The sequence below is a fragment of the Taeniopygia guttata genome, chromosome 1A (genome assembly GCF_048771995.1).
Source record: "Taeniopygia guttata chromosome 1A, bTaeGut7.mat, whole genome shotgun sequence".
NCBI classification, from domain to species: domain Eukaryota; kingdom Metazoa; phylum Chordata; class Aves; order Passeriformes; family Estrildidae; genus Taeniopygia; species Taeniopygia guttata.
Window position 1 is genome coordinate 50,337,566 of NC_133025.1, and position 27,907 is coordinate 50,365,472.

The 27,907-nt window shown below is 49.8% G+C and overlaps 1 protein-coding gene across 2 annotated transcripts in view; it reads left to right on the top strand.

Annotated features, from left to right (window-relative positions):
* The window catches only part of CACNG2 (calcium voltage-gated channel auxiliary subunit gamma 2), a 60,026-nt gene extending 38,071 nt beyond the window's left edge, over positions 1-21,955 (top strand). For both annotated transcript variants that reach the window (XM_004175910.6, XM_002199196.6), the window contains 3 exons: positions 14,368-14,451; positions 18,120-18,260; positions 18,691-21,955. In XM_004175910.6, coding sequence (XP_004175958.1) covers positions 14,368-14,451; positions 18,120-18,260; positions 18,691-19,226 — 761 coding nt within the window. In that variant the 3' untranslated portion in view covers positions 19,227-21,955. The remainder of the gene's footprint in view (positions 1-14,367; positions 14,452-18,119; positions 18,261-18,690) is intronic.
* The last annotated feature ends 5,952 nt before the right edge of the window (positions 21,956-27,907 follow it).

Sequence of the window (27,907 nt, forward strand, 5' to 3'; positions counted from 1 at the left end):
TTTACTATATTACATCTTTGGAGTGAGGAATGATTCAGAGATATGCAGCTAAAGCCAGGAGCAAACAAGATATGAACATGCCGTAACTCAGTCTGTGACCTTTCTCAGGCACTTTCTTCCCTCATTTCATCCTGCAAGTCTCGGGCCTATTCTTGTCCCCACTGTTTCCCACTGACCTCATCTGGAGCAGGATCCAGGCCTTGTAGCTGCTACCTAATGGCTGCTGAGAGCCTCCTCATTAGAGCTGGGTATCCTCACTTGCAAGTGCCTCACATGCTGGGATCTTTGTATTGGAAAATCCTGGGGACCAAATTCTGCCTGTTTAGCTGCCAGTAAAATGCTGTGTACACATGATGGCATGTGGAAATGCATAATAATGCTTAAAGCTACAAGCAGACAGCATTATCAGGGAAAGGCTTTCCCCTCCCACTCACCCCTTGTCTATCTGTTTCTTTCCCGTTGTCAAAATTTAGCATCCTCCACTGAGAGACTCAGTTTTGCTCTGATGCTTGGAAGGCATCCAGTCCCAGCTTGCTTGCTTTCCCTGCCAGTCTCCACAGGTATTCTATACACAAGGCTTCCAGCTTGTCAGGATATGCTCTCTCTTCTCTCCACACCCACACCCCTCCCACCCCCTGCAGGGGAATCTCCAGTGCTGGGGTTGTTACAGGTTCCCGGGGTTAGGCAAAGTTGTTCATTCTCTCTTTGACGTGTCGATGGCCTCTGCTCTGCAGCGCACTGTGAAGTGCACTACAGAAAAAGAGGAGCCCTTCAGGAGGAGTGGAGGGCAGCTCTCAAGAGGCGTTTGCACAATCCATTTGTTATGTCAGGTTACACAGGAAACAAGAGGAAACCTGCAAGGTTTTGGTTCCAGCCTGGCCAAAACTCATTTGGACATTCAATAAAAGGGGCTCCATGAGAGACAGTTTGGACCAGAGACTGAATTCCATGTTTGAGGTTGACTCTAGTGTTGGCTCAGCAAAACTGAGGCCAGCACCTTCCAAGGCTGTGCTGGTGTTGGTGTTGGTGCACAATGGATTTCAGAGGTCAGGTTTGAAGGAACAGACTGGTAGACTGAGGTGTGTCAAGTGTAAGTCAAGTGGCCAAGTGGTGCCCAAGGAACAGCTGGCCAGCTGTGCCTTCAGCAGCCACATCTGTCCCACCAGGACTCACAGAGAGGCTGCAAACATATGCTGAGTAAGGTGTGTGGTAGTTGACAAGAAGTCAATCAGATGCAGAGACCAAGCTGGACCCATCCCACAGAGGTCTGGATTTACAAAACTTGCTGTTCTGCACTGGGGTGGGAAAAAGATCATTTTTTATGCCTTTTTTTTTGTTTAAACTAAAACCATAAGTTAGATGCACTGAAATTGTTGGTAAGCCAATAGTTCAGGAATTCACTTTATTCCCCTGGGATTCAGGTGACCAGGTCAAAGTCCCTGCTACCCTCTGAGAAATTTTCACTGGAAAATGCTTCAAGAAAGAAAGACTTTCAGCAGTGGCAGTGGCACAGACAAAAAAAAAAAAAAAGGATTTACTCATGGAGAGAAAAACACACAGTGAGGCTGAGATGCTGCTGATTGTTCTTTGATCTTAGCACTTTTCTTGTCTGGCAACTGAGTTCAAAGGTAAGAGAATGAGGTTAAGATCTAAGACACAGCACAACTTTTGTTGTTACTTCACAGACTGCTGCAGTTATAGCAGTAAATTAGAAACTGAGAAAGGGGCTGGTACTTCAGACCAGTGATTCCAGTGGAGAACTGATAATATTTTCTAAGGAATAGTGGGCAAATATGAAAGGCATTTGGGTTTTGGCAGTCTTAGGAGACAAGTTCTCATGTTAAAGACTTTAAAGCAGAGAAGTTTCAGTTCTGAGACCTACGTTATTCCATGTGTGGTGTAGGTGGGGAGTACAGAGGTACAATTTGGTACAAGAAGCTCTGATGGATATGTCTCCAGGTAGTACAATCCAGGACATAGAAAGTGGCTTGGTACCTGCTTGGATGTGATTCAAAACCCTGAAACAGCCTTTCAGGTTTCTAACTGAGTGTAACTGGACCAGATCCCATTAAAAATAATATTCCCCAGTCTAGTATTGTGAGTAAATTTTATTCCATTATGAATAGCCTCCTCCCTGGGACACAAGAGTAATGTTGCACGTAGAGTAGCTGAAAATGCTTCAGACGTTAGCCTGAGCGCATAGCTCACACCTACAGATTCTTCTGCAATAAATTAGTGTGCTCAGTGGATGAAAAAATATTGGTGGAGCAGCACGACTTGCAGTCAAGCTTCAAAAGAGTTATTATGACTGAGCAGTAGTACCTGCTCCCCCATATGCCTTCCCTGGCTGTGCCACAGGTAGATTCACACTCCTCCTTTGCAGCCTTCCCTTCAGCCTCCCCTTTCCAAATCATCCTTCCCTCGCTGACCTCCGCTTGTTTTTCTTGCAGGCACTATCCCTAACTCTAGCACACCTTTCCCCTCTATGGTTTTCTTTTTTAAAGCCAGCATAAACTAACAGGATATACACATGCACACAATCATAAATGTCTCATGATCCTGTGCTGCTCCCTTTTCCAAACACCCTGCTGGCACTGTTTGCTTGTTAAATAAACCCAGTGCTGTGCTTAAGTCTAACTTTTGCTGTAAAAGCTTAAGGAGAGGGCCAAATCACTTTGTTTTCTTGTAAATCACCAGGGTACCCGCAACCCTGAGGAAATAGCAATAATAAAATTATTAATGTTCTAATAACAGCTTCTAAAAGCTAACAGCACTTGCAAGGCTTGGCATTTGTTTTTTGCTGAGCTGCATAGAAAGGGACCTAAAATCAAATCTGTGCAATATCTACTTTAACACCCAGTGTTTGATGTGGATTATGAGTAAAGCAGCAAGTTAGAACAGCAGTAGCTTGTTTGGAGACATTGGGAGCCTCGGCATAGCTGTGCTAAGGCAATTTGATCAGACTCACAGCTACCCTGCATGGCCCTGTGGGATATAAGCTATGTTTATCAACATTTTCTGAACTCCAGTGACCCAAGTGAAAAATAAGCATAATGTGTATAACAAAGCACACTCTGTGTCCTGGCTCTTTCAGCAAGAGGGCAATGCTTTCCTACAGCTTTCAACAACCACTCTGGTTGTTACTCTGGATATTTGCCTTGCCAGCACTTGCACCTAAATAAGCACAGGGAGCTATGAGCCTAAAATGTTTTGGAGCCCATACGTGCAAATCCATACAACTCTTCAAATTCCAAATCCTAGCATAGTTAGGAAATGCAAGAAACAATATTAAGCCATGTTTGGATTCAGCATTCAGGTTGATTGGGGAGGGACTGCAATGGGGCCGTCCCCATCCTGAAGACATGACTAACCCTTTCTGCAAGTGGCTAGCTCAGGACTACTGGCTTCCTCCTCAGCTGTCAGTAGGAAGGGGCTTACTATGCATCAGATCAGTCCTCTGCTCTTCCTGCCCTCTTTTCCTTCATGTTTCTTATTTCTTATTGGTTTAGGAACATTTGGGAGGCTTTGGATAATTTTGTGAGCATGGTCCAGGTCAGGACTGGATTCACCAGGAGTGAACATCCTGAAGACCTTCAGCACACTCACATTGCCTTCATCCCAGCGTGTTCCCCAGAGCACAGCAGGGTATCTGTTCTGGGTCAGGCTTCTCCCAAAACACCAGTGCTGGAGAGTGAGATGTAGTGACTGCCAGAGGAAATTGCAAAATTGGAAAGTCCTGACCTCTTCCCCAATGCTTTCATTTTCTAATTTGTAGGTGGTGCATTCCAGGGCATAAAGGACACAGGGCAGAAAAGCTCCGTGAGCGCATGGCGCTGCACGTTGCAGCTCAACCTGAAGCGCTGCAGTCAGCAGGGCTTTCTGCCAAGGAAATCCTACGCCCAGTTCCCTCCTGGCCATCTCTGGTGGGCTGCCTGAAGGGACAGCAAAAATCCCAGAGCAATTCCTGAACAGACTGAGGGATAACCAATATTCCCTGCGTGGGCCAAGCCGCCTCCACTCTCCAAGGGAAGTGTGTGCGCGCTCAGTGAGCGCGTAATGGCTGCCACATTCATCTGCAGAGCCACCGCGCTGCGGGACCTCTGCCAGTGTTGCATGAAGGGCTTTGGGTTCCCTGGGGCAAAAAAGAACTAGAGAAAGTCCAGCCCTTCCCTTGTTCTATTTCCTCACCTATTGTGAACAGACTTCACAATCATCTGCTGGCCTGGAATGGCTATAACAGGTGGGGAATTTCCAGTGGAGACACTCGCTCCAGCTCAGGCAACTGAAAATGGACCCCCAGTTCTCATCTGTGGGGGGTCTTATCTCTCACCTTTAAAGAAAGCAAGTGGTGGCTATCTTCTCATTTTCCCAGAGGAAGGGAGGGCAATGAAATGAAAAACCTGAAGACGATTAGGCAGGATTGCAATTTTCCATGCAAGGCAAGCTGAGGAATTCCCACACAGTGTTATTCCCAAAAATTTCTACTGCTGGGTGTCAATTCTGCTACAGATTTCACAATTCCTACTGCAGGCTGATGATGTTGTGTGGGAGAACACAGGAGACTTGCTGAGACTGCCAAATTGCTAAAACATGTGTGATGGTGGGCTCTCCCTTCCTCCATGTGTCTGAGCCTCGGAGGGGAAGGGGGAGGAGAGCTTAAGTAGCACAGAAGAGGGAGGATGGATTAAAAGCTGCCTCTGTCATTGACTTGTTCCATTCTTTGGCTTATTTCCCTGGGGTTCTTGGGTATTTTTGTTATTAATAACTAATAATAATTTCTATATAGCGCTTTGCATTCTGAAGGACCCTAAAGCACACCACATACTTCATAAGCTAATTAACAGCTGCAAGACTAATTATTCTCTTAGTTGTGGCCTTAAATGCTGAAGAACAGCTCAGAGTCACACTAGATTTACACCAGTTTAACTGAGGACAGTGTCTCCCTATAGATCCAGCTGGATATGTCAGAGACAAATGCAATGTGGAGTTGGAGACGAAAGATTCAAAGTGCCTTTTCTCCTCCTTCATAATTTAAAAATGACTAAGGAAATTGCATTCAAAAAGCCTTGTGAACACAACATTACAATTGCAAGATTCAAGATTTAGAGTTCAGGAATAGCTAAGCCCTGGTTCCTGCTGAGTAAGGGGCTCAGCTCATAACTGTACCAAGGCATATGCAGTTTGTGGCTCATCCCAGGCTGTGCAGGACACTTTTCACCATGTAAGGAAGGCTGGTTTGCCCTCTTTTCTTGCCTATAAATCTATGTCTGTGCACAGTTAATTCCAGTGACCACTAGAGTTACAGTCTTGTCACTGATCCAAAACATGACCTGCTGTAGAAGGTGAGCCTGGCTCTGTCCTCTGGTGCACATTCATAGACCAGCAACACAGTTACATTTGAGCAGAAAAATGCATCACGATAGGATGAACTAAATCAGAAATCTTCTAGACTGTTATTTTCCTCTACATACTTCTGGGGAAAGATTAATCCATTTGATCTAAGGGTCTTTGAGTCCAAATTTGAGATGGTTCAGTCCTTATGTCCTCATCCAGGTAGGATTTTGTTTACATGCTCTGATTTCTGAAAGTTTGATGTCGTAACCCTATATGCAAAAACTGTCCTAGTTACAATATTGTTGCCATGATAGGGAAAAGGAAAAAAAAAAAAAAACCAGAAGAACCGGCTCTTAAATACTTCCTTCACCCCTTTCCATCCAGGCTTACATTAGTGTCTTTCTTCCTCTCACATCTGGATGTGCAGCCGTGGATTGGGATTGCCTGTGGTAGCTGTGGAGCATCTCCTCTCCTCCCACACCTTATGCACATCACTTCTCTCTCACTGCAGATAATTGCATCACCCTTCCTGTTACTCGGCTCACAGTTGTAGTGTCACATTTGACTCGTTAAACACAAACACACATATAAATGGTTTTGCTACAAACTGATAGATTTTTTTTTTCATCATCTCAAATTTCTTTATTTCTTTCACATGCCCTTCCTGTTTTGCTTGAACTTTTCTCCATGTCCTGATCAACTTTTGCTTTTATTACTTCATCCTCCCCACAGCAGGTCCAGCACTTAAGTCATGTTGTTCAAATTTGAAACCCAACATCATGTTACCACATCTGAGCACAAGCACTTAAAAGCTTTTTTCTCAATTCTATTTCTGTTTCCCAGCTCATTTCAAATCTAGTTCTGTCTCTTCTTGCAAGGCAAAGGCATTACTTCTACTAACTCAGCTAATATACCTTGAAAACTGGTATAGGGCTTGTAAGACAGAAGGTTCATATATTTTTCCTTCCTATAGTGACACTAGTCACTCTAACAGCAGTAGAAATAGTTTCTGTTCTCTCTGCTGAGGAACCAGATATATTGTTCATGCTTTACTCATTCGTTGAATCATACAGACAAATATCATTATAAAAACTAAATTATTTCATTGACATATAAATGAAATCACGCATTTGTTACATATGCATATATAAAATTATTTGCAATGTCAGTGCCAAAGGCAAATGTGAGAAATAGAACATTAGGGGTAGCACAGTTATCCACAGCTTTCAATGATTTAGATGAGCCTATTACATTTTTGTGTTAAGTACTATTTTCAGAAGAAATTCAGTCTAGGTTTGATTCTGGCAAAGTCTAGGAAACAGAGGCATTTGTTTACTGTGGGAGACATTTGTACTGGGTGTCTGCAAAAAAAGGATTTTTTGAATGATTTTTATTATCGCTGTGTTGAGATTTTTCCTTTGTGACTTGGACAGATTTCTAGCAGACCCTGAAATCCAGCCACCTGCAATGTTTCAGTTTGTAAAGCTCAAACATGCTGCATTTGCGTTTGCACCAAAATGCATTCAAGAGCCTTTGCCCAATTTTACCAGCCAATCTCACTTCTCTGCCTGTGACAAAGCACGGGAAATTTCAAGCCACAGCAAGGATATTTTTGAAAGTTACAACCCTGTAAAAAGAGGGTGTTTATAAATGGAAATCTTCATATAATCTTAATAATAGGTTTTGCTACCACTGCATCTCCACCCACGTACATGGAATAGCTGTAGCCAGCTCTGAGGCAGAGTCTATGGGCTACTTAGCAGCATGCAGCAGCAGCAGCATCGAGCAGGGTGGGAAGGAAGGGAGGCTGCCACCTCCAAGGAAAAATGCAAAGCGGTTCCAGGCTGACAGCACTGCAGAGTCCAGCCCTAGAACAGCGTGGGTCCCCTTGGCTGTTGCAGCAGAGCTCTGCAAGGCACCATGCGGGCAATGCCGGGGTGGGATGGGCTCTCCTGCCCTCCCACACCGCTGAGGCTCTACAGGAGGGACCTGAGTCACCTCCAGCAGCACATGTGGTCATCACACTGAAAGGGTGGTAAAGCATTGGAAAGTGCTGCCCAGGGAAGTGGTGGAGTCACCATCCTTGGAAGAGTTCATTAAACAACTGAACATGGCACTTAGTGCTTTGGTTAAGTTGGCACAATGGTGATCAAAGGATGGACTCGATGATCTTGGACATCTTTTCCAACTTAAATGATTACATGATCCTTCTGTCATTAGCCCCCTCTCCTTTACCAGGTGATTGTCAGGGATGATTGCAGAGAGTAAGTGAGGAGGAGAGCTGAAAAAGGCAGAACAGGAGCCTGGTATTGTTTTGGGTGGGATTAATCTCTGTGGTGCTCACAAGCAGCTCTCTATACCCCTCTCCTTCCATCTCATCATCTCCCCATCAATGCTACCCCATACTGGCTTCTCCCACTTATTTCTGCCATCTATGCCTGCATTTCTTTCCCTATTTATCAGCCATCTCCTGAATAAATTAATCTCCTCAGAACCAGTATGTTTTAGGCCATTTTACTGCTGCAGCTTTGGTCATTGCTAATGTGCTGTGATACACCTCTTCCCCATGCTCATCAAGGCAGCAGTGGTCTGTAAGACAGTGTTTGTAGCATTTTTACTTGCAACTCCCTTTATCATCTGATCCTTGGCAACAGCTGTAATAAACATGATTATTAATAATAAGGTGAGGAGAGCTGGTATAATGGTTCTACCTTGTAGTCAGGGGCAGATATTCTTTCATAACTATAAGATCAATTTCTATGTTGCACCAGTTATTTTACAGGCTTCTTCAGCCCAATATCTGAATGAATTCCATTGGCACATTAAGTGATGGAGCTTGATATCAGTCACATGTGGTTTGTTCTTTTATCCTCTCCCGAGGGAGAGAATTATGTATGCCACGTACTGGTTATATTGCTAGGGTTTTGTTTGGGATTTTTAACATATGCATTGCTGCATGTTCGCATTGAAGAAGACCACATCAAAGCAGGTGAATTGCATTTGGACAGGAAGGTGGCAAGATTTGTGATGGCCTGTAGTTCCCATGGGATTCCTGCTATTGTCCCAGGGTCAACTCCGCGGACAACACTTACTGCCCCACTGGAAAATCCCTTTGTCTCTAATGACAGCTGAGCACTCTTCAGTCTTAAAATTACCCACCTGGGTCAAAAGGTATTTACCCTAGCACAGCATGCCCTGCCACTGTGCAGGGTCAGAGCTGCAAGTGCAGCACCTGCTCCAGCCCCAGAATGACCATCCCTTGTGCTCTGTTTGCTGCTTTAGCCCTACACCTTGTAACCTGCATACTCAGGCAGGTGAAAAGATGGCCCAATTTTTGTAAGGTGCTATCTATGGAGATTCCCAGAGAGGGTAATGAGCCCTTTTGAAGGGCCAGTCTTTCTTTTGGGAGTGTCAGCACAGGTGGGTAAAAACATATCCCCACAAGCACTGTGTTCCCTGACACCTCAGCTCCAAATCCCCCAAAATAATGTGAGCTCTCAAGTGCTTCATTCTTGGAAGGGAGGAGAGCAATCAAAATGCCTTCAAAAGGCTTTTCCTGTGCTCTTTGTCACTTCATGAAACCTCACTTCGTACTCTTGCAGTCATGTCAGGTTGGGCATTAACAACTCAGTGTCACCAGTGTCAATTTTTGACAGGGATGGCAGACCTCTTCTTCTCCTGGTTTGGAAGCCTTTTGTGTGCAAGAAAGGCATGCCAGCAGTTTGCCATGTAGCTGTGGAATTTGTCTCTGTAGCTCAGAGGCTGGCTCTGAGCCCCACTTCACCACCTGGTACCAAAGGGACACTGCTCAGAAACAGAATCCTGGAGCAGAAACATTTGTGTTAGTGTCAGACTACCTGCCTGCCGTGTGCCATTTCTTGTATCTCTTTCATGGGCAGATAGCAAACAGTTTAATCTGCACCAAAGTTTACCCTTAAGGCACGCAACACAAGTGGGAACTTCTGAGAACTGTCATGTTTGCACAGCATTCATGCACAGAAGGTCACTTCAAAAATGAGCATGTTACCTTTGAACTAGATGGTGGGACAATTATCTGGCCCAAATGATTCAGTGTCTGATCACTTTCATATTTTTAATACAAATATCCTCAGCCTACTCTCCTGAGGCAGGGAAACAGAGTATTTCCATTTTGAGTGAAAGCAGAGGTGTGTGGTGGGTAAGTGGCTTGCCTAAAATGATATGGGGAGCATGTGACAGAAAGTAATACTGAATCCTTGGCCAACACCAAACCATCTTTCTCAGCTTTTAGAGACAACAGCTATATCCAGCCCCCTTTATTTATTTCTCTAGAAGCCATCATGCCAAAACCTCTGCTAAATTAGAGACTGAGACTGAAGGAAAGCTTTCAGTGGATTGCTTTTCTCCATAAATGGAAATATCACAAATCATCCTGGGAAAACAGGTCTTTCTGTTCTCATCCCTCTTTGTCTGCTTCTCTCCTTTTGGATGTCTTTTCCTCTGCCTCTGGCTCGCAGTTTTCAGATGTATGGTCATGACCATTTAAAAGTGTTCCTACCTCGCAGGAAGGGAGTAGCTTTTCATTCTTTGGAACTTACTATTTTGCAATGGATTGCACTCTGCAGGCAAGCAAGACTTCTGAAAGAGAGAGGGCTGCACAAAGCGGCACAAAAATAAACTGTATCACCAACAATACCGAGCTGGGTTCTCATCGGGGGTAGCTCAGTCTGAGTATTGCTGCAGCAGGGCTGGTGGCTGCCAGCTGTCCTGGATAGACAATGATAAACAGTGATCCTGCCACACTGGAGGAGGTCTCTCTCAGAGATGAACACACAGTTGACATTGAATTTAATCTTAGACATTTAGACATTTAGTCCCTCTTGGCAGTATGAGAGATGGTCTCTGCTCCTAATGGCCCAACTGGGCAACTTCTGTCCTTGGCCAGGCACTGGAGGGGTGCCTACTGCACCAGTCCTGGCTCTTCTAAACTGCATTTTCCAAAGCTGGGGCAGGCAACAAGCAAATGGTGGTGATCATGCTTAACGAATCTCAGTAACACACAAGGGATGTGAAGGCTGCTCTGTGCTTTTCCACGGACCTGGGCATCTGCAGCCTTCCTTTCCTGAGACAGGCTGATGCTCATCCCCGCCTTCTTTGCAGCCTGCACACCCCAAAGCAGGCTGTTCAGACGATGCCCACACTAATACACCAGAGAGGGGAAGGTGTATGCTGTCATGAATGAGAAGGACTGAGAAACAGGAGAAAGATCTGATGAGTGAACATGAGCATGGATGAGGGGAGAGCCCAAACTGCACTTGAAGAGATACAGGGAAGAGGTGGAAGCATGTGGCTTAAGTTTCTCTGAGAAGCGTATGGGAGAAGACAGAGATACATGCCCCATTTCAAAGATCACAGCATGAAATGCCTGGAGTTGGGAAGAATGTGAAGGGCAAAGGGACTCAAGTAGAGAGATGATGTTGTCCTTACTTCCTTGGGGGGATTCTCAGAGCCCTATATGCCCTCCCACATAATTATTTGGTCTTGCTCAGGCGTTCAGGAGTATTAACTGTAGGGTGGCACACGGCATACACCATCCCTGGCTCCGCAGACCACACGTGCAGCACAAGAAAAGGCTGTTGTGTCAGACCTCAGCAGCACTGCTGAGCTGCTCCATCCCCCCTCTGTGCTTCCACCAGCACAGGTGCCAGGGAAGCTGCTGTACCATCTCAGCAGGCCACAGATGTCCATCAGAGAATTGCCGAGTGACCTTGGCACAAGAAGTGACATCAGGGCCTTCCCCACACCGAGCAGGTTTCTGAACCACTGCCATCCATCACTCACTTACTCCGTGCACTTTGGGAGCTGCTGGCACCAGCACACCCACACCATGCCCTGCTTAACACGTCCCCGTACGGCACCAGGCAGAGGAGTGCTGTCACCCCCATTTTACAGGGTGGGACGCTGAGGCAGAGAAGTGGTTTTAACAGCCCGCCTGTGGCAGAGCAAAAACTGAATCTTGTTCTCTTATGTTCCCAGTTAGCGCATTAATGACCTAAATTCTGCATCCTTTCCCCATCCATCGCCCAGAGGAGCTAGGAGGCATTGGAGGAGAGGGTGTGGTATCACAGGCAAACAGTCAGCATCCAAACCCACAGCACTCTGTGTTGTGCACAGACAAAGCAGGGGCTAAACTGGGACCAACACTGCCCTCATGAACCCTGGTAGGGTTGATCCAGCGGGGGATCAACCTGGCACAGCGTGTGAGCCTGTGGAGAAAGGCAGCTCCACAATGTCACAGCATTTTAAGCAAGCCAAGCCTGGACACTCCAATGGCCAAGTACCCTGCTGAGCCAGGTCAGCAAAGCCTTTGGGACACTGAGCACCAGGAGCAGATTTCCAAAGAGCCTGCATATCCCCTCAGCCTGCCTAAGCAGCTGAACCTCTAACCAGCTATCCCACGCAAGTCCATATAAAAGACAGCCTGCACCAGATGCAGCATCTTCCCCAGGCAGCTCAATTCTTTACATAGGAATTAATCAGCCTCAAATTCAGCAAGAAACAGAGCGGGGGAGAGGGAGAAAAAAGGAAGCAGGGAAAGGATGTCATACAGTGAGGGGGTTTCCAGATGCACTGTGTCTTCCCTCCCTGGCTGATTCCAACTGGGAGGCTCTGGCTGTGTTCCAGGAACATCACCTGGGAGGTGTATGCAGGTTCTGCCTGCTCCCCCAACATGTACAGGCAGGAGGAACTCAGTGTTCAGGATCTGCTGGGCAAGGAACTGAAATCTGAAGCTGGAGACCTCCCCAGTGCCCTGGAGTGTGCCAGTGTTCACATGCACTGTACAGCAGTGACAGCAGCCAAAGGACCAGGACGAGGAGCTGCTCATCTGTCACAGGCAGATGGCCCCAGGCAGTTAGGGGCAAGCAAGGGAAAAGACCCCCTTCATGCTGTATCTGCCTGCCTCATAGGATTTTAGTGGGCAAGTAGCAGGGTGGAAGTGTGCCAAGGCAATTTACTTGGCTATGAAGCTTCCCTTCCAGAAGAGCCATAGCTGAGAAGTAGACACTTTTTGAACAAGGTAACTGGATTGGGGATGGGTGACTAACAACCTTTCATAACCCACAGTTTCAGTGTGGGAATAGTATGTCAGAGCTACACAGAGAGGCTTTGTTCCTACTTTCTCTTATTACTTACCTCTTAATGCATGCACACACTTCTCTCTGCTATCTCTAGTCTCTTCATGCAAGCTCTTCGAATGAGTAGCTAAATGCAATAGATACCTTGGAGGCATCAGACACAAGCTAGATAGATGCAGAAGAAGCCAGACTTGGGGGTAGCCCTAAAGGAACCCACCTACCTGCCTTCCATTTACTCAGCTATTTACTCAGGACCGCGTCCCAAATGTTAATCCATCAAGGGTTGGCCTCAATAAGCAACTCAGGGTGAATACTTTGAGCTTGGTCCTTCTTCCATCTGTTCACAAATATCTGAAAGACCATTCAAATTTATCTGGAATAGACCTACCAAGACCTGACATGGTGACTGCAGGTGTAAGCCTGGGTAGGTTTGGTTTGGAAGACTTCTGTTGCTCTTCCCAGAGGCAACAACCTCAAGTGTGGTGGCTTCATTTTCCCCCTGCCCTTCACACCCAGCTTGGTCCAGAAGCCGGGTTTGGGGTCAGGGTGGCAGGAGGCTTACCCAGATTGCCACAGCATTTGTCACTTTTCAGACTCGGGCTCCAAATGCTTCTGCTGAAGGATCAGTGAGCCTGGGCCACTTTGTTGGTTGACATCTGATGAGGAGGCCCACGGGATCACCATGCCTACCCATGCACCTCATGCAGACAGTGTATTTCCCCTTTCTATGTCCATCAGTTCTGTGTTAATGGCCAGTCAGTGCAAGTGTCCAGAGGGAAATGGAATGGAGGGTAGGAGAAAAAATTTGTGGGAACCCCAGGAGGTATAATGAAATTGTCATTCACACGGTCAACCCTGTACAAGAATGGACAACATGATCATTTGAGATACTAATTAATCAGTGGTCATGGTGAAAAATATTATGTGGCTTGAGGAGTACCTCTCGGGAGTATTCCTTATGTCAAGAGGAGATATGAGTGATGAAAGTAAGAGCCTGGTAGACATCCCAGCTAACAAAAGACTTGGAAGATGTCACTGGGCCCCTGCTGAGATGGTCTTGTTGGTCATGGAGTGTGTGAAACAGGGTGCCCCATGACTGAAACTGGCAGAAGCCCCTGTACATACACCAGCCTGATGGAACTGTGTCCAGCCCAGCTTCCCTCACTTATGGTGGAAGATTTTGCTCCCCCAGCACCAGGGTGTTTTTCTGTTGAGTGCATACACACAGTTGCACCAAGCTTCTTATAGCCTCAGTCTGTGAGAGGACACAAGAGCAAGACTGACAAAGGTATGCAAAAACGAGCAGTCATACGGAGAAAGTAGATTAAGGGCTTTTGTTTTCACACCGAACCAGAACAAAGGGATATATCCTACCCACTGAATGAGAGGGCAGCAAATTCACAGCTGAGAGAAACAAATACTTCTGCAACCCACACCTAATCATCCTGCCCTGATCCCCTCACTACTGGGATCCAGTGAGGCCATGCCAGGGGACACACTGAGGTCTGATGATGTACCTCACAGTTATGCCTGTGATGCTGAGGGAGGGGACCCTGACACCGGTACTTTGCCCAGTACCTGGCTCCGGTTCCCATCCCGCCTCCCTGCGAGGCAGGCAGTGCTCTCCCGCCTGTCTGCAGCAGGAGTCACACAGCTTCTGGTGCTCTCCTCTGCGGAGTGAGGCGTGCTGGGCTAGGTGGGCATCAGGCTGGATGATGACAGCAAACCCCACATTCCTGTGCAAATACACGTGCGAGTGTGCAAGGAGAGGCCCCGGGCATTTCCCGGGCACGCACACACAGTGGGCGTGCTGCCTTGGAGGAAGGCAGGTGGGCACAAAAGGTGATGCAGAGGGCAGCTGTTCCTGCAAGGCAGGTTTTGGTGTTCTCATTTGTTCTTTTTTTCTCTTGTTCCATAGGGAATTTTAAAGGTCTGTGTAAGCAAATCGATCACTTCCCTGAGGATGCAGATTATGAAGCCGATACAGCAGAATATTTCCTCCGTAAGTCCGCAGGCTCTTTTTACAATGGCTTGTAGGTGCTAGCGTCGGGTGCCTTTTGTTTTCTGAACACAGGGTAGTAGAGACACTGGGACCTGTGAGGCTCAGTGGAAACTGCAGAGCCTTGTCACCCCCTAAAAACTACTCCACTTTCACCTCCCAGGGGCTCTGCCCATGAGACAGTGCAAATTTGAACTCACAGTAACAACCAATGGCATTTTTTTAATTAGCAGCAATTAATTGTGATATAGAATCAGAATCTTAATTCAAATCCACTGGAAAGCTGCTGATTGAGTCTAAGGTCAGACTGGCCAAGCTGGGGCAGCGTGTGTATGAGTGTGCGTGTCCTCCTAAAGCAGAGAAAGTTTATATTTCCTTATCCGATACTCCAGTAGCACCAGACTTAAGCAATTAGCTGGATTTTGTCTGAGGAGCTCTTATTGCTGTCTTCACCTTCCCCCAAACACTGCTTCCCTACAGAGGCTGCAGATCTGATCTTCGCTGGTTTTAGTGATGGGAGCAGGCAGCAGGAATAAGGACAGACAGAGCCCACACAGGAAAGACCTGGTGTTCACCCAGAGCCCCTAGGAGAGATGCTGAATGTCTGTAATGAAACCTAGCCCAAGCTCCAAGTGCAGCCCGAGATGTGTGAGCGAAGCTCACACTGCCTTTGCACAGCAGCACCCTGGCCAGCAGGACAGATCCACATCATGCGTTGCTCTGCCTGGTTGCCCTCCCCTCCCCAGCCAGCATTTCCACCCACCCCAGAGGCAGGTGCTTACTCTTCCTTTAGCACAGCTGAAGAGGGAACAATCCTTTTAGGTCTCCACCTTGTTATCCTGCCCTCCCTCCACAAGCCCAGTGTCTTTTGACATCATGAGATCTTCTCCCAACAGAAATCTGAGATAAGTGCTTTTGACCTTCCAAGGTTAATCATCAGAGGCTTCCAAAGACCGGGAGTCTTTCAGAATAGCTCCTTGTCATCCGGGTGTGCTCCAAGCCAGATGTGGAAACCCAGCCCTGCGGCAGGGATGAGAGAGATAATTTCGGATCTGTGAAGCTCATTTGTATGTGAAAAGAGGCAGATCTTATGCTGATTCCTCTTGGTTTCTCAAACAGTCCTTCATCCACTGTAAATTGTAAATAACCGAGGGAGATTGCTTCTTTCAGCTGCCTTTCTGCAGCACCGGTCTCTTAATTGCTGCATGGCCCCTAAACAGCAGAGCTGAACATAGAGGTTTGATCCGGTTTGGCACAGGGATGCCAAAGGTTTGCAGGCTGCCTCCAAGGGCAAATCAGCCTTTGCAGAGCTGCTTGGGAGCAAGGAAGCTGCTTGCAGCATCAATTGCACTTCAGAAAAAAGGGTTTGGGGAAGGGGCCAAACATCACAAGAAGGATGGGTTTGTTCCCACAGAGAGAATAAGATCTGAGGACAAAAATTGGCTCAATGTCAGGACCTGACAGTGTCCCCAGGGTAGAGCCCTTTTTAAGAAGGAACCAGGTTCAAAGAGGGATTTGGCAAGTCAATAAAGGATGATTTTGGTCATTCCTAGGGGAACTGGGATTTCTGCTGGCTTAGACCTGCATGGAGAAGGACCCCACTGAGCAGCTTCTTCCCAGAACTTCTATCAAACCAGCGTCCCTGGGTGCTCTGCATGGGCGATGCCTGGCAGTACCATCAGGAACAGCTAGGAAGTTGTTTATCAGTATCAGAGTAGTCCCTCATTCCTCAGGGGACCAGGACGGTGATGAGGCAATGTCCATGGCCTGGCTAGAAGGGTTTAGCCATTATTTCTGCCAGCCATCCATATAAGGTGCCTTAGGATTTTTGAAATCAAAAATCTATTATCAAAGAGGAAGCAGAAGCATCCCTCTGTTTCCTTGCTAGCAGACACAGATGAGTTTAGTGAGCATACGCCACCAGCCCCTTTTCTTTAGGCCACAGGGTCTGGAGTTAGGAAGGCTGGATGATATTCTCCTCCTCTCTTGCTGGCATGGTCCTCCTGAAAGGCTGAGGAATGCTGCTGTCCTTCTCCATCACATGACACCTGCAGCTTCCCATGTCAGTCAGCAACTTTGTGTTCTCCCAACAGATGTGAATTTCTGAATTAAGACACAAATAAAACTGATGTAGTCAGGACCAAGTTGCAGGACAGACAAAGCATCCCCCTAGAAAGCCTCTCAAATGTTGGTGTCTGATTGACGTTTGCTTCCTGCCATTTAAGCTTCCCATTGTCAAATGCCACCTTGATTTCCAGAAGCTATTAAGGTGGTTATTACTGTTATCCTGTTCCTTGAAGCACAGCCAGGCAACCTGGAAAGCAAGCAAGAGAGGTTTCTCCCTGCCTTCTGCATTCCCCATGCACAAGCAGTGGGCTAGGCCCCCCTCAAAGAGCTGATTGCTTGTACCTAGCAGATCCAGAGGCCAACAGGATCTTTGAAGCAGGGTCTCTGCTCATTTAGGAAGAAGTCCTGCATTTGCTTCATTGAGTTCATTCTTGCAGGCAAGGAAGGATTAGCTTTCATCCCCCCTTCCAGATCTTTGCTCCACAAGCAGAATTGCACCAGCCTGTCTGATACCTTTCTTTATCAAGCAAGGCTTCATTTCACACTTTAACAGCTTATTTTCTCTTGAGAAGGGAGGAGAGAAGGCCTTCCTAGTTAAAAAAAATAGGAATATTTGCAACGCAGACTCAGGCAGAGCGCTGGCTCCCACTGAGCCGCCCACAAGCGGTGTGTGTGTGTGTGCCTGTGTGTGGGTGTGCGTACACACAGACTTGGCCTTTCGCTGCGGGAACACGAGTCAGGCACCCCAGAAGCTTTGGGGTATGTTTTGCATGCACATACGAGTATATACGTGCATCTGTGCATCTATGCCATTGCCCTCTGCTGGCTGAGCTCTTCCCATATCGACCGATGGAGAGTGTGCGTGTGTGGGAGCTGGCACATCCAAACCATCACTGCCCTCTGGAAGCAGCCCAGTCATTTAATCACTAGGATAAGCCCCGCATTTCGGCACACAGGGCTGGGACTGTTTCTTCTCAGTCCTCACTGCAGCTGCAGAGCAGTGCGTGGCACCATGAGCTTCTTCTCAGCCGTAAAAAAAAAAAAAAATCTCCTTGAAATGCTCATGCCCTTTTGGGAGGATTCGAGATTGAGCAGCTCTGCAGGAAGCATTTGGGTTGCTGTTCTTTGATGTGCAGACTTGAGCGGCAGAGACCCGAAGAAGGAGAAGCTGAATGGTGCCTGGGCTCCCCCTCCAGCCCACAGTCCCCAAAACACAGAGGAAAAAACAGTTTGAGGGGGCACAGACAATGCAGGCAGTCTCCCAGCCCAGCCAGCAGTCCCACAGCCCCCTCTGCCTCCCTGTGCTGAACCACCAGCTTTGTGGCAGCAGTGGCCAGGGCATGGGAGAGTTGCTTCGGACCACTCTCTTTTTCTGACACACTTGGTTTCTCTCTCCCTCCCTCCCTCCATCCCCCAATGCCTTTATCTCTCCTTAAATTACTCCCCTACTGCACATCGCCCTCTGTCTCTCCTCTTCACCCGCACCCACTAAACGTGCTCGCGTGCCCCCATCCCCTCATTCCGGTGCCATTTCCATGCCCCTTTTTCCTCTCTCTCACACCTGTGTTGTTCTTTCTGCCCTGCCCTCCCTCTCTCTTCTGCAGGGGCTGTTAGAGCCTCTAGTATTTTCCCGATCCTGAGTGTGATTCTGCTTTTCATGGGTGGACTCTGCATTGCAGCCAGCGAGTTCTACAAAACCCGACACAACATCATCCTTAGTGCCGGCATCTTCTTCGTGTCTGCAGGTAAAGGGGTGCGCAGGGCCTGATGCCCCGGGGGTGGACTCCAGGGATTGGGGGGACACCCAGCCAGGACATCTGCTGGGGTGCAGTGTAAGCAGGAGGGTGTGCATTTCCAGCCCTAATAAGTCTCATTCGGGCTGAAAGCAGCATCATAAGGATGCCTCTCCATCCTGCCTGCTCGCCCAGCAGAGGCAGGCTGGCAGGGGCTTTCCTCCTGCTTGGGAGGTGACAGAGGGAGAGTTTCTAACATATGACAACTCTCAGGGACCAGACGTGCAGTCCAGGGAAGCGACAGGCACATGAGGAGGGTTTTGCCTGAGTTTCCCAAGGAAAGCTGCCCATTCAGGAGGGGATTCAACCCCACAGCCCCCACCACTGCCATGTGTGACCTTCCTGACATCTCCTTCTCTCTCCCCCGCCGGACGGCTTGCAGGTCTGAGTAATATAATTGGCATCATCGTATACATATCAGCCAACGCTGGAGACCCCTCCAAGAGTGACTCCAAGAAAAACAGCTACTCCTACGGCTGGTCCTTCTATTTTGGAGCCCTGTCCTTCATTATAGCCGAGATGGTGGGAGTGCTGGCTGTCCACATGTTCATAGACCGGCACAAACAGCTGCGTGCCAACGCTCGTGCCACGGACTACCTCCAGTCCTCCGCCATCACCCGCATCCCCAGCTACCGGTACCGCTATCAGAGACGCAGTCGCTCCAGCTCCCGCTCCACTGAGCCTTCACACTCCAGGGATGCCTCTCCTGTCGGGATCAAAGGGTTCAACACCCTGCCATCAACAGAGATCTCGATGTACACCCTGACCAGGGACCCGCTGAAGGCAACCACCACCCCCACCGCCACCTACAACTCCGACAGGGATAACAGTTTCCTCCAGGTTCACAACTGTATCCAGAAAGAGAACAAGGACTCTATCCACACCAACACAGCCAACCGCCGGACCACCCCGGTATGAAGCCGTCGCCAGGAGCTGAAAATGGGGCAGGAACGGGCAGGAGGAGATGGGGTGGGCTGCAGGGTGGGGAGGGTGGAAGGGGGCAGGGGGCAGCAGGGGGGTGGGGAAGGAGCAGGTGGAAGCGCCCCTTGGTGGAGTGGGGACCTTCCCAATGCAAAAAAAAAAAAAAAAAAAAATCCACAAAAAAAAACCAACAAAAGCAAACAAAAAACTGACAAAAAAAACAACAACAAAGGAACAAGCAGATAAGCAGATAAACAAGCGAGTGAACAAAAAAAAAAACCACACAAACGAAAAGGAAACATGAGGAAAGAGACAACAGTGAAAAAAATTCTTAAAAAAAAAAAGCAAAAGAAAAAAGAAAAAAAATAAAATCCTTAAAACAGAGAGAAAGAGATTTAAAAAATAGAAATAAATTTAAAAGAAAATGCATGATTTCCCATGTACCATTATTTTAACATTTAATAAAAACAGATTTAAAAGAAATAAAAGGGAACCAAGAAATAAAAAATGACAATAAATCAAGTGGGAGGAAGAGGAGGAGGAGGCAGCTTTTTTAATTTTGGGAGGTTTTATTATTTTATTTTATGGTTTGTTTCCCACTTACCTGTAATCCAGCACAGGCTTCTTGCAGAACAGGGGATGGGGGTTTGGCTGCCAGTGACTTTGGTGTCCTTGGGCCAGTTATGGAGGATCCTGGGCGCCGGAGTTAGCCATGACCCACTCTGTTCCTCTGAGACCCATGGGGATCCACTCCATTCCCCTGGGATCCGTGGGGATCTGCTTGTCCTCCGCAGATCCACAGGGGTTTAAAGTGACCCTAGGGAGTGCAGGAGCTGCTGCTGAGTCACCCCTCCACAGTGTCCCCAGGGGGATCCCCACTTCCCCAGCCCTGGGGACCCTGGGGTTAAAGGTGACAGTGCAAAAAACAAACAGACACAGTAAATAAAGACACAAACACAGAGACAAAAAAAAAAAAAAAAAAAAAAGGACAAAAGGAGTTTCTTAAAAAAATAAAGTGGCAATTTTTTAATAAAACAACAGCTATAAATAAATGTAAATATAATAAGTGGATTTACTTGCAAGAACAGATAGTATTTTTTTCTTTTCATTTTTGTTTTCTTCAGCTTTAAACTGTGAAAAAAAAAAAGAAAAGAGGCAGCAGGGAGCTGTGTGGGAGGCACAGGTAGAGGGTGGGGGCGCTGGCAGAGGGCAGCTGGGGCCCCCATCCTTTCAGGGTGATGATGCTGTGGGGGGGACACACATGGGATGCTGTGGGGGGGACAGCACTCACGCACACGTGTGCCCGTGCTCACACACGCTTGCCCTGGTGGGCCCGTGCTCTCCTGTGAATGCTCCAGAGGCTCCCCACGGTAGCCACGCACCCCTCAAATCTGCCCAGATTCCCCCTGGGTCACATCAGTGTGGCTGCAGCCATGCCGGGGCACGGTGAAGCCACCCAGCCGGCCCCTGAAATCGCTCCGGTCCCCGCCTGGGCACCCTCAGCGCGCCCTGACCCAAAGCCGGGCAGCCGCTGCCGGGCTCGGTCCGTGCCGCCTGCCGGCCCCGCCTCAGAGCGCCCCGAGCCCCGGGCCCCGGGTCGCGCCGGGGAGAGACGCCAAGCCAGCGGGTGTCCCCACGCCCAGCGGGTGTCCCCACGCCCGCCGGCTTGTGCCCTGCTCCTGCTGGGGTTCCCCGACTGCCGAGCTCCCCTCCACAGCAGCAAGGCAAGGCGAGCCGGGTCTCTCCATCCCCCCGGGCCCCCTGGCCTGGCTGCCGCCCCCTCCCTCCCTGCCAGCCGGGGAAGGGCGCACCGGGTGCCGGCTTTCCAGGCAGCTCCTCCACGACAGCCGCTGCCGATGGAGGCGGGAGGGGAGGTGGCAGCAGGGCTGATGGGGCGCCTGTGACACCCACAGACACCGGCCAGCCCGGGGCGAGGACAGGACCCCTTTGGGGCTGCCCCCCGAAAGCGTAAGCGCCCGGGGCAGGCACAAAGCCGAGAGTTTGCAGGATGGAGCCGCTGAGCCTTTCGGCAGCTCAGACCCACTTTTCAACTTTTTTCCGTCCCCATTCCTGCTGCTCCAGTTTTAGGAGCTGCGCAGTCCCCGCTCCAGGTCCCAGCGGGGGTTCTGCTTTAAAGCAGCCAGATCCTCCCCGCTTCCCCCGACCCACTGCTGCTTCACCCCCCCTTCCCCGCTCTGGGGTAGGGCGGGGGGCAGCAGAGGCACGGGCTCACCCCCAGAAACGGCATCACGGGCCAAGAGGCGGATGCGAGCGCCTCGGCTGGGCTGACATCCCCTCCCTTGGCCCCCCAGCCCTTTCAGAACGATACACAGGGAACATCCACCCCCTCCAATGCCCTCCGAGGAATAAGTTAAAGTCAGTTCCCCAGATTCCAGCGTAGAGGAAGGTGGCTTTGGGCTTTCCATCCCCACCCAACACTGCTCGGAGCTGGGGAGCATTCACAGGGCTGAGCGTGCCCCGGGGCCAGGAGGGAAGGGGAAGAGTGCGGGAGGGAGCCGGGAGAGCGTGGGCAAGAGGCAAGGGCTGGAGGGGAAGATTTTTCCCCAGGGTGTTGCTCGTGTCCAGCTCAAACCAGTACAAGAAACCAACCTCCATTTTCTTTATTTCGTGGGTTTTTTTCAGACTGTTAAAATGAAAAAAAATTTTAAAAAGAGAAAATGACAAAAAAAATCCTGGTACATGAAATAAAGATTTTTTTTTTATAACTTGGTCTTCGTTTATGTGGATTTATTGGGAGGGGGGGCGGATTTGTAGTGCCAGAAGAGTACCTCAAAACCCAGCAAGAGAATGTACTGCTGTGGAGAATTTCATCCTCATTGGAAACTCAGAGGATGGTCTTGCTTCAATATGGTCTTTGAGATACAGGAACGGATGAGGCAAGAGGAGAGGGCTTTGCCGCAGCTTTTTATTTTAAGCAAGTGTGGGTAAACTCAAGTCATACTTGGGCTTTCTCTGCTGCCCTCCAAAACATCTGCTCCAGCCTCTCTTTAGTCTCCAGCATCTCCCCTCCTGTTCCATTCTTCCTGGGGTGAAAATACCACAAAGGCTGATGCTCCAATTCTACTGGAAAACAGTGGAAGCCAAGAATTGCCAGCAAGGTCACAATTCATACACACTCGAGGGCTCAAAAAGGAAAAAGAAAGTGACTCCAGCATTGATTTGGGGTTTTGTTGAGCGACTCACAGCAATTTCCTCAGTAGCTGGGTTGCCAGTGAGTGCCTGGTGGAAATGTTCAGCATAGGAGCTTGGAGAGGGGGAATAACTCACAGCTGGAAATGCAGACCCAGAAACAGGTAAGGTGGCAGCAGAGCAGGGAGGTGAGATCCCCACAAAGGGGACTAGGCATGTCCCCTCACCCCTCACCCCCCCCTCACCCACTGGCAGCAAGGGTGTCATCAATGAGCTTCCCGTCACCCTGCACTGGGCTCTCACTTCCCGTGAGACCCTCCACAGCTTTCTGAAGCAGACCAGAATCCCCATCAGACTCCGTGATGGCTAGCCCAGAAGGACAGGCACCTGAGAGACACAGCACCTCTGTGTGTGACCCACAGCAGACAAGTGAGACCTCGAGCTGAATGAGCAGGTCGGAGCAGGGCAGTTAATTTGGCAGCAGCAAGGAAGGCACAGCTGGCGCCAGGAGTCCCAGCAGACACTGCTGGGTCACAGTGCAATCACAGCACTGCAGTTCTCCCTGCTGCCCAGTGCACCTCACGCATGCTGATACCTGTGCTCAGCATCTGTACCCCCTAGCCAGCACCAGTGGGTTCCCACTCTGGTCCTCACTGCACCCCCTCTAGCACAACCTTCTCCAGCTCATCCCTCTTCTTTGGGCCCCTGGTAGCACCTAACACTCACGCCAGCATTCCAGCTGGCAGGACGCTTCACTGCCAAGGTAATTGGGGGCGCCCACTGACCCATTTCTGCTCCTCCTCCAGGGACCCTTCCCAGCAGCGTCCTCACCAAGAAGGAGGGCACAGGGAGGGGAGAGGAAGCAAAGCAGGCCAGGAGCCTGTCTGGGGGACATCAGGGAGCTCCCAGCCCTGCCACATGCACATCTGGGAGGCACCTGCCTTCCCACCCTGTCTGGTACACAGACCCCAAAACTTTCTCACCTCCTCCTCATCTCCTTGCCTGGTTCTGAAGCCTCCATCCATGCTGAGTGCTTCTGCTCAGGCATGGGTAGGATAAGCTGAAAGAACTTCCTTGCATTTCCTCCATCCACCCTGTGATGTTTCCAATCCTGGCCTGCTGCAGAGCTTGGGGCAAGAGTGTGCTCCCTCATCCTCACCGGTGCCAGTGAGGCACTGGGGTGATGTGGCTACACTTCCCACACAATATCCCGCCTGGAGTGAAGGGGGTGCACAGATCACCCCCTCTGCACAACTCCATGAGGGGTGCACTTCCTCATAGGGTGCAGAGACTTCTTCCCTTCTCTGTCTGGCTTTTACGGGATGAGGCAGCGAAGCAGCTCTGGCCTGAAATTAGATGTGGGGAATGCTCTTCAGACTTTGCCAGCCTCCATGCCATAATAATTAGTACTAATATTCAGCACTTATACAGCACTTTTCATGTTCAAAGCACTTTGCAAACATTAACTAATTAATGTCATATTAAGTGATGTCTTAGAGGGGCAGCATCAAAAGCAAACGACTTGTGCGTGGGCAGAAGCTCTCATTCCCCATCTCTCCCCAGGCACATTACCACTTACATAGGTGAGAGACCACAATATGTTTCCCTGTGCCCCTCACAGTTCTCAGAGCTCCCCATTCCAGGTGCTTGCTTCTCCCACTGCTGACTGTGTGCTCTGGCAGGCCCTGAGTATGCCAGATGTGAGCAGGGCACCAGGGTCTTCTCCTCTACAGCACTGAGCCACCGAGGCCCTAGGGAAGCTGAAGACTCGTGACTGAGAGGTCTGTTAAAATATTTGGGTTGGAAAAGTTCCTGCCCCAGTCCCAAGTCCCAGCAGTGGGGAAGGAGAGACAGCAGGACCCTCGTAACACAGCCAGAGTGGGGATGGAGCAGGCAAAGTCTGGTCCAATGCCTTCAGCCAGGTCCCTGCCATGCCCCAGCCTCGTGACCTCTTTGGGGCCAATGGTCATTCCCTGCTTTCAGGTGCCAGAGGAATGCAGTGTCTGGCCCTGCAAGGGGCTGATTTTGGACAGCACCTCTCCAAACCTGAGGACACACTCTCAAATGCTGGCCTGGGATGGGTAGAAGGCAGGCAGGGCATCTGCCAGAGAGAGTGCTGCCCTACTCAGAGCAATTTGCAAGGATGGCTCTGGCAAAGGATCTGAGCTCCAGAGGGCCTGCACTGCCCAAGGGATGCTAGCCTGCACTGGCAGTGGCGCCAGGTCTTCATCCCATGGAGGTACAGCATGGCTGGAGAGGGGGCTTCCTTTGGGGAATGGTGTGGAGTAAGGGAGCAATTGCTGCTGAGTAATGCCCAGGCCCTCACGTGTGTGGGTCTGCTGTCAACATGTGCTTGCTGCTCCTCTGCTGCCTCTCTCATATGGACCACAGCCAGAGCTGGCTGCGTTTTGCTTCAGTGGGAGTCTCTCTGAGAGCTCCTCATGTGGGGAAACCCAGATACTTGGCTATTAAATTAACATCGGGCATTTAACTGCATCATTCAAATGGTTTAAACACCCAGGAGTGGTAATTAGTAATTATGGTTTGGTGAGGGAGGATATTAAGACCCAGGTATGGAGCCCAGTATTTTTCTCTGCAGATAATTTTTAGTGCCAGATGACTACAGAGAGAGGCCAAGCGTCAGACACGCAAGCCTGCTGTCTTGCCTGTGTGTGAGGACTGCCACGGGGGAAGGAGACAGCCACACAGCTCGCCTTTCAAAAGCCAAGCACTGAGGCCAAGGACACAGAAAGGTTTGAGAAGGAGAGCTGATGGAGGAGGAGGGTCTGTGAAGAGGTACAGTCAACTTAACTAAAGCTGCTGGGTGAGAAAGGACAGGCTATCTGATTGTCCTGGAAGTATTCCCAAAGGTAGAGGTGGGTCCAGACATCTTGGCATCTCCTTCCCAGGTACCTTCCAGCTGCTGGGGCCTTCTCCCCTTATCTCCCCAGGCTCTTCTGGAAACCTTCTGGAGAGACAGATAGAAGAGGCAACAGTTTTCATACAGAAGAGTGGCAGATGGAGGATAAAATTTGAGTAGGACCTATGCAGATTAAGCAGATGTGAACTAAATGCCACCACCCTGTGTTTTACCCCCAAGAGTGGGGAGCAAGTCACCCCTCATGCTAATCTGAGGCACGGAGCTGGACCACACGTGGGCTGCTGTGCAGTGTGTAGCTCCTCACCCAGGCAGGGCATTTACAGAACTTCTGATCAAGCTGAACATACCTGTACCACGGTTTGCTGGCTCCACAGAGCTCCAGTATAGCTGTGCAACTAAGATGCCCCATGGAGATGAGAAACTCCCCTCCAGCCCGAGAGAGGGAACAGGGCCCTGCCACCTGGACATGGTCATTAAAAGACCTTTAACTGGGGATCTGTGCCCACAAGGGTAGGGAGGACATCTGTGATGTCCCAGCATCCATGGTGGCTACACCTTCCTAAAGCCATCAACCACTGGCCGGTAGAGGGGTGCTGAGGACCTGCCAGACATGGAGCTGCCCTGAGGACCCTGCCAGAGGATCGAGGACACCCCAATGGGCCATACTGCTTCCCACAACTGCAGCAGCAAAAATTGGGTGACTGCCTCCATTTTCCTGGCTGCAAATCCCAGCTTTGACCTGGCTGTGGCAGAGCCAGCACCGACGTGAACCATTTTGGCAGAGTGTTGTCACTTGTGCCAATTTTACACCGTGGAGAGGAGTAACGTGCGAATGACGCCAAACCCTGCTGGCCTCATTTTGCTTGCCCTTTATTGAAACCTCCGGGCCTTGCACCCTGGGCTCAGAGCGACAAGGGTGCCATGGCTCATGTACGCAGTGAGGGCTGGGCCTCAGCGGCCTCGGCATCCGCTGCAGCGGTCAGCTCTTGACATTGCGGAGCGCCCGCAGTGGAGGAGCCGGCTGGCCGATACCCGCGGCTTCAGCAAAGGGGTCAAGATACACGGCAGTGGGCTGAGTCCCAGAAACAGATCCACAAGGGCAAAGTACTGGGCTTGGGAAAGGGTTTTCTCTGCTGCTGCTCCTCCTGCTGCTCCTGATCCCCTCGGGGATGGAAAAAACAAGGGACTTTGCTCTCTAGGGACCCGTCAATCAGAATCTGCCAGCACCATTTAATTTGCTGCATTTATGCCTGCCAGGAGCACCGGCCGGGCTGCTTGTTCCTGAGCAGGCAGTGCCATCCCGTGGGACAAGCTCAGCACAGCAGCAGAGCCTACAGCCATACTGTGCGGGAGCTGGAGCAGCCCCACAGCTTCCAGGGAAGATGCAGTGCTGGGACCCTTGCCCAGTGTCCTCCGGGTGCACAGGGGTAGCCAGAAGAGGTTTCCACTCTTCCAGGACTCCTCACTACCTGTTTTCCCTCATTCCCCCTCTCCTGACAGCAGCTCAGAGGGGACACAAGGACATTATTTACCTGGGGGTTCAGATTAGTCCCACCCGTGACGGACTCCAGCCAGCACAGGGGCAGGTATTATTTTAGGAGGGGAGGGCAGACAACAATGTTCTTACTGTGAGCTTGGTGTGGCCATGAGGTTGGAGGCAGCATGGCCCGGGAAGCTGCTTATCAGCAAGTCCCCCCATTTCTCCTACTCTAAATTCTGCAGCTCTGACTGATGCCTGGCCAGGGATCATCTAGGAGTGTTTAGTGGGGTAATGCTTCACACATGCAGAGAAAAGAGTAATTCCACAAAGCATTTCCAAGGTCAGGGAGCCCCATGGCTGCCCCATGTCTCCTTCTGCCCTTGCTACTCTCCCTCGAGTACCTGGTGCTGCTTGTGGATCCTGTGGGGGAAAAGGGGTGAAAGGAAGGTTCCTTCCCAGCCCAAACCCCTTCCCATCCCCTACAGCAGGGGCCAAATGCAAAGCCTGGGCCTGACCTTGGGAGTCCACTGTGACCTTGGGAAATGCCTGATACAGAGGAACAGACTGCAGCCAGGGAAAAGGAGAGAAAGAAAGACCTTGGACTGCTGCAGTGGGAGCTTTCTGGAGCAAGGCTGAGAGTGCACATACCTCCCAGCTGCCTCGGGGTACCTGACGCCCGATGGGGGACATACGCAGCACAGCTTTGCCAGAAGGGACAAAAGCACCCGGCTGACTCCTCCAAAGACAGAAGAGAGCAGATGGTGCTGAAATCTGCTCAAGAGGAGAGGAAGGAATGGCCCCGAGGCTCCGTACTCCCTGTACCCTCCGCACTCCCTGTACCCTGAGAGGCACATTTGTCCGCAGCCAAGCGTATCGGCCAGCCCTGTCTCTGACTTACCAAGGAGCGGAGAAGGGAATGGCAACCATGGATTTGCTAGGCTGTTGCTTATCCCTTGCTGCCTTTCTCTTTTGTGGGGACCTTCTTGACAGTCCCTGGGAAGGGAACAGTATGTATACATAGGAGGCGCCTGCTTTTGATTCCTTATTGCCTTGAAACTAGGTCTTGTGCAAATAGGGTTCAGCTGTGCTTCCTAGCAGAAATTGCTTGCACTCTTTTTCTGCCTTCTGATATTCTACTTAGACCTCTTTTCCTGGCTGGCACAAAGA